Source organism: Saccopteryx bilineata, chromosome 4 (assembly GCF_036850765.1).
Source record: "Saccopteryx bilineata isolate mSacBil1 chromosome 4, mSacBil1_pri_phased_curated, whole genome shotgun sequence".
Lineage (NCBI taxonomy): Eukaryota > Metazoa > Chordata > Mammalia > Chiroptera > Emballonuridae > Saccopteryx > Saccopteryx bilineata.
Window position 1 is genome coordinate 189,695,918 of NC_089493.1, and position 13,587 is coordinate 189,709,504.

The following is a 13,587-nucleotide window of genomic DNA, read 5'->3' on the forward strand; positions in this document are numbered from 1 at the left end:
AAATCCTCTTCAATAAATGGTACTGGGAAAATTGGAAAGCCACATGTAAAAGAATAAAACTTGACTACAGTTTGTCCCCCTGCACAAAATTTAATTCAAAAGGGAGCAAAGATCTAACTATAAGATCTGAAACAATAAATTTCACAGAAGAAAACATAGGCATTAAACTCATGGACGTTGGCCATAGAGAACATTTTATAAATTTGACCCCAAAGGCAAGGGAAGTAAAGGCAAAAATAAATGAATGGGACTATATTAAACTAAAAAGCTTCTGCACAGCGAAAGAAACCAACAACAAATCAAAAAGAAAGCCAAACAAATGGGGATTGATATTCACAAAGAGCGGCTCCGACAAGAGGTTAAAACCCAAAATGTATAAAGAACTCACAAAACTCAACAACAAACAAGCAAACAATCCAATTAAAAACGGGGAGAGGACCTCAACAGACACTTCTCTCACGAAGACATACAAACAGCAAATAGATACATGCAAAGATGCTCATCTTCACTAGCTATTTGAGAAATGCAAATCAACTACAATGAGACACTGCCTCACACCTGTTAGATTAGCTGTTATCAACAAGACAGGTAATAACAAGTGCTGGAGAGGCTGTGGAGGAAGAGGAATGTTCATTCACTGCTGATGGAAATGTAAACTAGTACAGCCATTATGGAAGAAAGTATGGTGGTTCCTCAAAAAACTAACAATAGAACTACCGTATGACCCAGCAATCCCTCTACTGGAAAACTCCAAAATATTTGTACACAAAGACACATGCACTCCCATGTTCATCACAGCATTATTCACAGTGGCCAAGATATGGAACAACCAAAGTGTTCCTCAATAGAGGATTGGATAAAGAAGATGTGGTACATATCTATATATAATGAACTATTACTCAGCCATAAAAATGATGACATAGTGCTATTTGCAACAACATGGATGGAACTTGAGAACATTATGGTAAGTGAAATAAATAAGTCAGGAAAAAAAAATAAGTCAGAAAAAGGCTAAGAACTATAGGTGGGACATAAAATTGAGACTCATGACATACATAAAAGGGGAGTGGTTACTAGAGGGAGAGGTTAGGGTGGAGGGGAGAAAAAGGGGCCAAATATGCAGCGATGGAAAATGATTTTTTTTTTTTCTTTTCCATTTTTCTGAAGCTAGAAACAGGGAGAGACAGTCAGACAGGCTCCCGCATGCGCCCGACCGGGATCCACCCGGCACGCCCACCAGGGGCGACGCCCTGCCCACCAGGGGGCGATGCTCTGCCCATCCTGGGCGTCGCCATGTTGCAACCAGAGCCACTCTAGTGCCTGAGGCAGAGGCTACAGAGCCATCCCCAGCGCCCGGGCCATCTTTGCTCCAATGGAGCCTTGGCTGCGGGAGGGGAAGAGAGAGACAGAGAGGGAAAGCGCGGCGGAGGGGTGGAGAAGCAAATGGATGCTTCTCCTGTGTGCCCTGGCCGGGAATCGAACCCGGGTCCTCCGCACGCTAGGCCGAGATGGAAAATGATTTGACTTTGTGTGATGGCCACACAATGCAGTGAATAGTTCAAATGCTATAGAGATGTTTACCAGAAACCTATGCGATCCTATGGATCAATGTCACCCCATTAAGTTTGATTTCTAAATACATTTTAAAAATAAGAAATAAAATGTCAAAAATACAATTGCATCAAAAAAATAAAATATATTGAAACAGGGAGCTAAAAATCCTGTACTCAGAAAATTGTAAGACATTGCAGAAAGAAATTGAAGATACAAATAAATGGAAACATATACCATGCTCATAGGTAGGAAGAATTAACCCCACTAAAATGGCTATACTATGCCCTGGCTGGGTACTCAGTTGGTTAGAGCATCATCCTGGTACGCCAACATTGCAGGCTTGAGCCCCGGTCAGGGCACATACAAGAATCAATCAGTGAACGCATACATAAGTGGAACAACAAGTCTATGTCTCCCCCCTGAAAACAAGCTATAGATTTAATAAAATTCCTGTCAAAATATCAATGGCATATTTCACAGAACTAGAATAATCCAAAAATTTCTATGGAACCAATAAAACCCCTGAACATTCACAGCAAGCTTGAGAAAGAAGAACACACCAGGACGTATCGCACTACCTGATGTCAAACTATATTACAAGGCCACTGTAATCAGAACCGCATGGTGTTCATGGCAGCCATGTTCGTCAGAGAGAAAAAAGGAAAGATTCTAAATGTCTGTCTAAAAGAACTTATCCACACCATAAAATATCAGGCAATTATTAAGAAAACGGGCTAGGTCTCCATCTCTCGACACACACCCAGCAATGTCCGTGATTCATTGGTGGGCAAAGGAGCAGAATAAGGTGTAGCATGCTCTTGTTACTTACAACACACATTTTATTGAGTTATACTTGGCATACAATAAAAATTCTACCATTAAGTGCACCATTTAATGAGTTCTGACGAATACCCACATTCATTCACCATCCCCTCAATCAAGGTATTCAAAGACCAGTCATTCAAAATGTTCCTTTATGCCCCACGGCAGTGACTCCGTCTACCAGCCCCAGACGAGCACTGAACTTTCTATGGCTATAGATGAACTTTGCCTGTTTTAGGATCAGACAGTGTGTACTCTTTTGTGTGTGGCTTTTGCTCAGCATAATATTTTGGGAGGCTTCCACATCGTTGCCTGTATTTCATTCCTTTCTATTTCTGAGTAGGATTCTATTGTAGGAACATACCTAAATCACCTGCTCATAAATGTTTGGGTTGTCTTCAGGTTTTGCCTATTATATAAAACTGTTATGAACACTTATATACAAGTTTTGGTACAAGCATCTTTCCGTTTTTCAAGGGTTACTAAAGAGAAATTCCTAAGTTGCATGGTGTCTGTTTAACTTTATAAACAATGCCAAATAATTCTCCCACCAGCACATATGAGGTTTCTTGTTGCTCGACATCCTTCTCAACACTTGGTATTGTCAGCATGTTTCACTTTAAGCATTTAAATAGATATATAAGTGTATCTCATGGTTTTAATTAGCATTTTCATAAAAACAAATGCTAAGAATCTCCTCATGTGATTACTGGCCATTTGTATATATTTTTGTGAACTGTTTTTTCAAGTCTTGTCTATTTTTTTAATTAGGTTGTTTTCTTACCATTGAATTGTAAGAGTTATTCATATGACTGGAATAAATTTTTAGAGATAAAGTATAATATTTTCTTAGGGTCAGTAGTTTAAGTTTTCATTTTCTTTTTTTTTTTGGTATTTTTCTGAAGCTGGAAACGGGAGAGACAGTCAGACAGACTCCCGCATGCGCCCGACCGGGATCCACCCGGCACGCCCACCAGGGGGCGATGCTCTGCCCCTCCGGGGCGTCGCTCTGCCACGACCAGAGCCACTCTAGCACCTGGGGCAGAGGCCAAGGAGCCATCCCCAGTGCCTGGGCCATCTTTGCTCCAATGGAGCCTTGGCTGTGGGAGGGGAAAAGAGAGAGAGAGGAAGGAGGGGGGGGTGGAGAAGCAAATGGGCGCTTCTCCTATGTGCCCTGGCCGGGAATCGAACCCGGGTCCCCGGCACGCCAGGCCGACGCTCTACCGCTGAGCCAACCGGCCAGGGCCAAGTTTTCATTTTCTTAATGGTATTTTATGAAGAAAGAATTTTCTCGCTTAGATAATAAAATGCAACTTTTCAATTGTTTCTTTCACAGAAAAAAACAAAACAAAGCAGGATGATACTGGCATAAAAACATGTATAAATCAATGAAACAGAGTAGCCCAGAAAGAAACCCATGCCTATGTGGTCAATTAATATCTGACAAAGGAGGCAAGAACACACAACGGGGAAAAGACAGTCCAGTCAATAAGTGGGTGTTGGGAAAACGGGACAGATACCTGCAAAAAAAACCCGAAACTCGATCACCTTCTTACACCATATACAAGAATAAACTCAAAATGGATTAAAGGCTTAAATGTAAGACTCCATAAATCCCCTGGAAGAAAGCATAGGCAGCAAAATCCCAGACATTGCTCCTGGCAATATTTCCTCTACTGTATCTCCACCAGCAAGGAAACCAGAAGAAAACACAAACAAATGGGACTACATCAAACTAAAAAGTTTTTGCCCAGCTAGAGAAAACATCAGAAAAATGAAAATACAACCTACTGTCCGGCAGAAAATATTCACCAATGATACACCTGATAAAGCAGTGGTCCCCAACCCCTGGGCCGCAGACCGGTATCGGTCCGTGGGCCATTTGGTACCGGTCCACAGAGAAAGAATAAATAACTTACATTATTTCCTTTTTATTTATATTTAAGTCTGAACGATGTTTTATTTTTAAAAAATGACCAGATTCCCTCTGTTACATCCGTCTAAGACTCACTCTTGACGCTTGTCTCGGTCACGTGATACATTTATCCGTCCCACCCTAAAGGCTGGTCTGTGAAAATATTTTCTGACATTAAACCGGTCCGTGGCCCCAAAAAGGTTGGGGACCACTGTGATAAAGGGTTAATATCCAAAATTTATAAAAAGCTCATACAACCTAACACCAAACAATTCAATTAAAAAATTGACAGAGGACCTAAATAGACACATCTCCAAAGAGGACATACAGATGGCCAACAGACATGTGAAAAGGTGCTCAATGTCAATAATCATCAGAGAAATGTAAATGAAAACCACAATGAGATCACCTGACACCTGTCAGAATGGCGCTCATCAACAAAACAACATAGAATGAGTGCTGGCAAGGATGTGGAGAGAGGGAACCCTCCTGCACTGCTGGTGGGAATGCAGACTGGTGCAGCCACTGTGGAAAACAGTATGGGGGGGGGTCTTCAAAAAATAAGAAATGGAACTGCCTGATGACCCCGTGAGTCCACTTCCGGGAATATATCTGAAGAAACCCAAACCGCTAACTCGAAAGAAAATACACACCCCTATATTTCTTGTGGTGTTATTTACAGTAGCCAAGATGTGAAGCAACCCACGTACCTGTCAATAGATGAGTGGATAAAAAAGTGGTGGTACAGACATACAATGGAATATTACTCAGCCATGCAAAAGAACGAAATCTTACCATTTGTGACAGAATGGATGGACCTAGAGGGTATTATGCTACGTGAAATAAGTCAGAGAAACACAAGTGCCATATGATTTCATTTACACGTGGAGTCTAATGAACAAAATAAATAAACGAAATTAAAATGGACTCATAGGTGCAGACAACAGAATGACGGTGGCCAGAGGGTAAGGGGTTCGGGGGACTGGGTGAAAAAGGTTATGGGATTGAGAAGTACAGACTGGTAGTTACAACATGATCACAAGGATGTACAGTACAGCAGGGGTCCCCAAACTTTTTACACAGGGGACCAGTTCACTGTCCCTCAGACCATTGGAGGGCCAGACTATAAAAAAAAAACTATGAACAAATCCCTATGCACACTGCACATATCTTATTTTAAAGTAAAAAAACAAAACGGGAACAAATACAATATTTAAAATAAAAGAACAAGTAAATTTCAATCAACAAACTGACCAGTATTTCAATGGGAACTATGCTCCTCTCACTGACCACCAATGAAAGAGATGCCCCTTCCGGAAGTGCAGCGGGGGCGGATAAATGGCCTCAGGGGGCCACATGTGGCCCGCGGGCCGTAGTTTGGGGACCCCTGCAGTACAGTGTAGAAAATACGGTAAAAAATACTGTAATAACTACGTATGATGCCAGATGGATACTGGAAATATTGGGGGGGATCTGTTGTAAAGTATATGACTGCCTGACCACTATGCTGTACACCTGAATCTGACACAAAATAACACACCCCACCCAGATCAGCACGGTGCATTTCCTTAACGTGTCTCCGAAGTGTTCAACCTCTTGGATTACAACCTCAACCCTCTGTCCTCCGCCCAGCCTTGGTTACATCCCCAGGAGTAGGTGCGCAGCATAAGTCAGGACTGATGGAGGCTGGGAAGAGGAGGGGGGTGAGGGGGCGTTGGGGGGGGGGTGCAGGTGGGAGCCGAGTGGGCGGGTGAGCACCCAGCAAGTCCTGCTCTTTCCGGGCCGGCCTGGGTCGGTACTGACCGTGTTATAGACCCGTGCGCCCTTCAGCCCAGGAAGTCTAGCTTTCTGTTTCAGCGACTGTTCCGATTTGGGTTTAGCTAAAAAAGTAAACTAGCCTGACCAGGCAGTGGCACAGTGGATAGAGCAGAGGACCCAGGTTCAAGCCCCAAGGTCGCCAGCTTGAGCGCAGGCTCATCTGGTTTAAGCAAGACTCCAGCTTGAGCCCAAGGTTGCTGGCTTGAGCAAGGGGTCACTCGGTCTGCTGTAGCCCCCCAACCCTGCCACCCCGGTCAAGGCACATACGAGAAAGTGGTCAATGAACAACTAAGGTACTGCAACGAAGAATTGATGCTTCTCATCTCTCTCTCTTCCTGTCTGTCTGTTCCTATCTGTCATCTCTGTCTCTCTGTCTGTCTCTCACACACACACTAAACTAATAGAAAGTTTAGTTCTAGAATCCTACTTAAACTTTTCTTTCTTTTGTACTTTTCCGAAGTGAGAAGCGGGGGGCAGACAGACTCCCACATGTGCCCCGACTGGGATCCACCCAGTATGCCCAGCAGGGGGCGATGCTTGGCCCCTCTGGGTGTTTTTGGAGCCTTTCTAGCACTTGAGGCAGAGGCCATGGAGCCATCCTCAGCGCCTGGGCCAACTTTGCTCCCATGGAGCCTTGGCTGCAGGAGGGGAAGAGAGAGATAGAGAGAAAGGAGAGGGGGAAGGGTAAAGAAGCAGATAGGCCCTTCTCCTGTGTGCCCTGACTGGGAATCGAACCTGGGACTTCTACATGCCAGGCCAACGCTCTACCTCTGAGCCAACTGGCCAGGGCTTAACCTTTTTTTCTCTACAATCTGAAAACCATGCCATATTTCCTAAAAAAGGCCAGGGGGTCCTAGGGCCTGAGCTCTCAGGTAAAAAATTTTTTTTTCCATTAGGGACCCTGCACATTCATGACAAAGGCTATTCCTTCAAAGTCAGACGGGAGGGTAGGTTTTCAAAGGTCTGAAACCACAGTGCTGCCTATTTTCCTGAAATGCCTTACTCTGGCTGTCCCCAGAGCCCTAGGATTGCATGTCAGTGGAATATGGTGGCTGCTCATGGAGGGGACAGAGGGTGCAGAGGAGGCCAAAGTGTCCCCTGCCCTCGCTGGAACCTTGGCGGAGGGGGTTGTCAAGGTCAGCTGTGAGGACGCAGGGCAGGCCACGTCCCCCTGGTCACGGTCTCCTGTCCAGCCAGCTCTGGCCTTTGTCCTTCTTGTGAGCGGACAATGTGTCAAGTGTGAAGAGGCACCACCATGAAGAGGTACATGGTGCTTCTGGAATTCTGACTTGTAAAGGGGTGTATGGGTTGATTGTATCCCCTCAAAAAGATAATGTTGACGTCTCAACTCCAAGTCTCCAGGTCCCTCAGAATGCGACCTTCTTATTTGGAAATAGGGTCACTGCAGATGTAATTTGTTAATTTAAGAGGTGGCCATCCTGGAGTAACATGGGCCCCTTTAACATGACGGCTGCCCCTTTAAGAAGACGGCCACTTGAGAGACAGGCAGGCCATGCAAAGGCAGAGACTGGGGTGATGTGGCCACCAGCCTAGGACTGTCAGACTTCCAGCAGCCACTGTGACCCGGAAGAGGAATCCTCCTTTAAAGATCTCACAGGGAGCAGGGCCTGCGGACACCTTGGCTTTGGACTCCTGGCTTCCACAGCTGTGAGGACGCATTGCCACGGCTCCCAGCTGCCGGGCTGTAGGATTTGTTGGTGCAGCCCCGGGAGACTGACGCAGGAGGGAAGGAGGGAGCAAAGCTTCCCTGACAGGTGTCCCTCCCTATGCCACCCTCTCCATGTGGACCCGACCCGGTGAGGGAGAGCTCTCCTGCCTCTCGGGAGTCCACCCAGCAGGGCCACCCCCTCCGCATGATTTCCCCAGCCCTGTAGGTCTGGGCCCTAGTCCCTTCAAAATGGAAGTTCTGAAAACATTTCCCGTTCATCTGAATTTCCTCAACAACTGAGGGTGGAAACGGGAGTCTCGTGCTCAGCGCGCCTCCAGCTGAGATGGAGGAACAGGGTGGCTGATGCCCGCCCCTCCGCAGGGTGGGCGGAGCCAGGCTTTCACCCAGGAGGGTGTTTCCTGGCTGGGGCCCCGCGGCCACCAGGAGACTTCGTGTGGCTCCTCCTGACCCTGCTCTCAGCGAGCGGGGCGGGTGGTTTGGCCCACTCCAGGCAGGGAAACAAACTCTGCCTTGAGTCTCACTTTTCACGAGTCCTGAGTGATGGGGCTGGCTGGGCCGGTGGGTGGGCTGGGCGCCCTGGGGAGGCGGGCCCAGAGCCCAGAGCCTGATCGCTTTCACAGACCACAGGGCAGCCCCGGGGCCACGTGCCTTTGAAAATTACTGTTTGCAACCTGAGCTCCAGGACCTGTGCACACAGCTTGGCATCGCATGCCCTCCTTTACCGCCTGCCCCACCGGCTCACGGGGTGTGTGTGGGGGCCAACGAGCCGGTTCCCACCAGCCTGCTTCCGCCAGGGCCCTGGCTGGGACACTGGGCATCTGAGCGCAGCTGGGAGGGCAGGAAGCAGGAAGGGCCAGCTTGCCAGGCCTCTGGAAGGCCCACTCCTGGACAGGGATGAGGAAAACTTAAGGGGCTTCTACCCCTTTTTTTCTTTCTTTCCTCCTTTTTTTTTTTTTTAATTAAACTGCAGTTGGCATTCAGCATTTTATTCGTTTCAGGCCTATAACATAGTGATTCGACATTCCTGTGTCTTATGATATGATCAGCACACTAAGTCTAGTACCCTCTGTCACCATGCAAGGTGAGCGGAATATTACTGACCATGTCCCCCTCACCTCTGTCACCACCCCACCCCACCCCCCGCCACCACCAGGCTGCTCTTTGTTTCTGTGAGTCTGTTTTTGTTTTGTTTGTTCACTTTTTTATTGATTTTAATTTATTGTGTTTGCATAGATTCTTGTGTTGCAAACCCCGAATGCATCTCCCCTCCCCCTGTTCCCCTCCCCATAGCGCCCTTCCCCCTTGTTTGTTCATTTTTGATTTTTAAAAATCCCACATATAAGTGAAATCATATGATATTTGTCTTTTTCTGTCAGACTTATTTCACTCAGCATAATCCATGTTGTCACAAATTGTAGGGTTTTGTTCTTTTTTATTGCTAATATTCCATTGTATGTATATACATATATATGTATATATACACACATCTTTTATACACACACACACACACACATATATGTACATATACACCACATCTTATTCCATTCACTTCTCCCTTTTCTTCCTGAGCTCTTAATAATGGGACAAAAGAGGTGGGGCTGGAAGACTCAGGAATGACTGTCAGGATATGTGTTCTAGAGCAAATCAATCTCAGTGCCTCAGTTTCCTCAACTGGTAAGCGGGGACAGTACCCATCAGTACCAGACTGGGTCACTGGAGCATGTAAATGTGATCACATGACTAGCTAGCGTCTGGCACATATGAGCATTAATCCATGTCACCTACCGTTAATTTTATTTTCTATACAACCCAGAGAAAAAAGTGCTGGCGTTGCCAGCTGGAGGGTCACTGAGTCACCGCCCCACCCTTCTCTGACTTTGGTCAGCAACTGCAACAACCCCTAGAGTCTTCCCAGCTGTACAGACAGACTGCCTGACTCCGAATCCCTGTGCCAATGCTACTAACTGTGCAATCATGGGCGAAGGATCCAGCCCTCTGACGCCTCAGTGTCCTGCTCTGTGCGGGGGGTCACACAGAAGAGCCCGGGGCTCACCCACACAAAGGGCTCGGCCCAGCGCGGGCACCGGGCACCGTGGCCCTCAGGGAGCCGCTGTGCTGTGCCTGGGAAGCCCTGGGGGAGGGGGCGCCGCAGGGGAGCTCTTACCTGAACTCATCTTTGTGGCTGTCGCTCAGGTGGCAGGTGCCTCCATGCTGACAGGGGTTCTGGATGCAGGTGTTGATGGGCATGGTGCAGTCTTTGCCCTGAGCAGAAGAGGAAGAAGCACGCAGTGAGGGAGGCTTTCCGTGGCTGCCATGACCCAGGGGACCCCTAGGAGCTCCCAGCATCCTCTGGGATGAGGCTGGGAGATGTCAGGGGGCCCTGGGACGAGCCTGCAGTGTGACGCGGAGAAAGCCACAGGGAGCCCTTGCTTCTGGGTACTCCACAGCGAGAAGGGGAGGAACGTGGAGGCTCGGGAGTCTGGGCTCCCAGAACTCACACCGTTCTCTCTATTCTAAACCACGGGGCGAGAGCAGGGGCCCTGGATGCGGGACAACCTGGCTTTCATTCCAGCTTCACCTCTTCCTGGTCGGCTGACCTTGACCTTGTATGAGCCCTTTCGTCTCTGGGAGCCTAGCTCGTAGACTTGTTATGAGAACTAAACGAGACCTTTCTTATAAGGAAGCGCTTAACATTATGTAACATGTCTAGCACATAGTGGGCATTCTCTATGTGCTAGTAGATGATATTATTAGCCTCAGTGAGGCTTAAATATAACCCACAAGTAGGGTGTGGCCAACGGACCTTGCCCCTATTACGTGGCAACCCCCGGACATTCATGCTGAGTGGCCGACCTAGGCCCAGGTGTCGGTATTTATGCTAAAGTGCTCCAGGTGGTTTCAATGTGAGGCTAGCTTGAGAACTCCTGTGATGGAGATTTGGGGTGGGGTGGGGGTCCTCTGGAGCAGGCTCCCCCGGAGGGGACGTCTGAACTGAGAAGGAGCCAGCCATGCAGCGGCGGGGAGGAGCAGGCCGGGCAGAAGGAACAGTGGGGACGCAGGCAGCGAGGAGAGGGGGCGAGGGCTGAGCAGACCTGCGGAGACTGACCCTGCAGCCCAGGGAGCGGCCCGAAGCTTGGCCCCTGGGACCCAAGGACCAGTGCCACACCCCTGTCTCGGCAAACAGTCCCTCGGAGGACCTGTGAGGCCTGGGGAGGTGCCTGCTGTGCTGATTTCTGGGCTGTGGGCACCAGGCCCTCAGGGGTGATCGCGGGAGCCCCCTGGGAACCCCCCATCTCACCACCTGCTCACCATCTGCCTGAGAAAATCCTGTCCCCTTTCTGCTGCCGCCAGTGCCTATGCCAGAGTGGACCGGGCTTCCTGGCTGGGCTGGCGCTGCCAAGTGGGCGCAGGCTCGTGCTATGGACTGGCCGCCTCCTGCTGTGGCAGCAGCCCAGGCCTCAGGCCACATCTCCAGCCGCTAAGACTGCTTCCCTTCCTGCACCGCACATTTAAAGGGCCAGCCAGGGCTTTCTGGGAGAGAGGAGACTGCGGGGTGGGGAGGAGTTTGTCCTGAACCCGAGCAGCGTGGGCGAGCAGCGTGGGCGTGCCTTCGGGAGTCCGCGGGGTGGGAACGGCAGTCCTCATCGCCACTCAGGTGTATGGAGCACATTCTCCATCCCAGGCTTCTGCGTGTTTTCTACTCACGGTCGCAGGTGATGTTCACAACAGCCTTACGACTGTCACGACCCCCATTTTTACAGACAGGAAAGGCCAATTTGGAAAATGGGATACTATGTCCGAGGCTGCAGTCATTGGCCCAGGTAGCAGTGGAGCCCAGACACCCAGTCGGAAGCCGAAGCGGGTGCGGGGTCCCCTGTGCTGGGCCACTCCCTCCCTCTCCCCACCTCAGACCAGGGCCCTGCAGCTAGGCGGCCTGGGGGCCCAGTCTAGTGCGGCTGCGTGAGCCTCGTTTCCATCATCTATTGTATTCTATAGAGTGGGGATAACTACCTACCCTGTGGAGTTAACAGATGATGAGAAATCACATATATGTAAGACACCTGGCAAGGGGTAGAGGCGGAGGGGGTCGAAGGCGGGGCTGAAGGTGGGCGATTCAAAGGCTTCTCATGTCTTGGGTTGGTGCTGATGAGTTCAGAAACCTGTGTGTGTGTTTTGAACGAATGGGCCATGAAGGGCAAGAACCTTGAACAGGTCAAGGTAGGGGGACTCCCTAGCCCCTGCCTGGGCCATCCTCCCTGCTCTGGGAACTCGCAAATGCCAGGAAGTCCAGGTGGAAGCCTCCCCTGGGGTGGGGGTGGGGCCTCCGGCAGCCCCTAACTCCGAGCAATCCAGGGGCAGAGCCTCGCACTTGGCAAATGGTAATTCAGCCTGGAGGCGGGGATTCCCGTCTTAACACGTCCTTGAGAAATAATCGCCATTGTCAGAGCTTGGCTAATTAGCGCGATTCCACTTTCTTTCAGTCTCACTTTGCTCAAATCCACCAGATTTGCGAGGCTCCTTTGTCCTCTTCCTTCCTTCCTCCCCCCACTCGCCCCCGCCCCCAGTGTGTGTGTGGGGCACATGGCTGGGCTTCAAGCCTTCCTCTAGGGTTTCAGGCACAGCTACCCTGGCCGGAAACCTCTTTCTGAGATGTGGCCAGGAAGGCTGCTCTGAGACCTCGCTGCTCAAAGTGTGGTCCTTGGACTAGCGGCGCTGGCGTCCCCCCGGGGGCTTGTTAAAATCGCACGCTCTTGGGCCCCATCTCAGGTCTAATGATTCCAGAATCTGCGTTTTTGTAAGCTCTCCAGGTGACTCCCGTGCACACTGAAGTGTGAGAAGCACTGTTTGGAGACATTGAACATATGTGCACGAAGCTAATTGGCTGAAAAAGAACCAGCCAAGAGACGTCTTTTATTTCCCCACACGGTAGAAGAGCGGTAAAACAACACCCGTCGTGAAGTAGCGGCTGCATCCGGGCACGGGGGGTGGGCACCGCCATTGGCGGCCACGCTTAATCCTCGCCAGAGCTCTGCGGGTGCGTAAGATTCTTCCCAATGACAGCCGGGGAGAGTGCGGCGGAGGGACTGGTTACAGCGGAGGGACTGAGTATCGGCCTCCCTGCCGCAAGGAACCGGGTCCTGGGGTTAGCGTCCTGCTCCCCAGGTGTGGGAGCCTGGGTGCGTTATTTGATATTTCTGAAACTCGGGTTCCTCATCTATCAAAAGAGGATCATACAACTTATTTCAGGGGGTGACTGCGGGCATGACGGAAGGTAAGGTGCCTAACCTGCTTCAAGAAGACCTGGCCTTGTGGTCGGTTTACAGGAGCTGCTGGTGAACAGGAAGCAGTGGCTGTTTGCCTTTTTTGTTGTTGTTGTTGTTGGTAGCATTGTGGCTTCCCAAGGACACCCAGCTGGGTGGACATCCAGTCAGTGGAAAAACTAAGCTACCTGGAAATAGCCAGAGACGTGCCTGAACTTTGAGCTCTGCTCTGTGGTTGCCTAGTGGTGGCTGTCTCACCCAGAACTGCCTCCGTGGGTGCTCTGCTTGGGTGGGCTCCAACCGCAAACCAAGGAAGGCGGGGCCACAGGACAGGGGGTGGGGCTGGGATGCAACCCACCATCCGAGGTTCCACCTGCTGCATTTTACAGGTGTGGAGCCCCAGGCAGGCGAGGGGACAGCAGGCGCTGCCCGAGGTGGTGTCGTCAGGTGGGAACCGGCTCCAGGGAGTCCTGCCTGGTCTTCTTTCCGACTCACACCCTGTTCTTCCCTGTCCTGGAATTCAGACA

The 13,587-nt window shown here is 49.8% G+C and overlaps 1 protein-coding gene across 2 annotated transcripts in view; it reads right to left on the reverse strand.

Annotated features, from left to right (window-relative positions):
• The window catches only part of SLIT3 (slit guidance ligand 3), a 606,305-nt gene that overhangs the window by 39,273 nt on the left and 553,445 nt on the right, over positions 1-13,587 (reverse strand). For both annotated transcript variants that reach the window (XM_066273226.1, XM_066273228.1), the window contains exon 27: positions 9,964-10,061. In XM_066273226.1, coding sequence (XP_066129323.1) covers positions 9,964-10,061 — 98 coding nt within the window. The remainder of the gene's footprint in view (positions 1-9,963; positions 10,062-13,587) is intronic.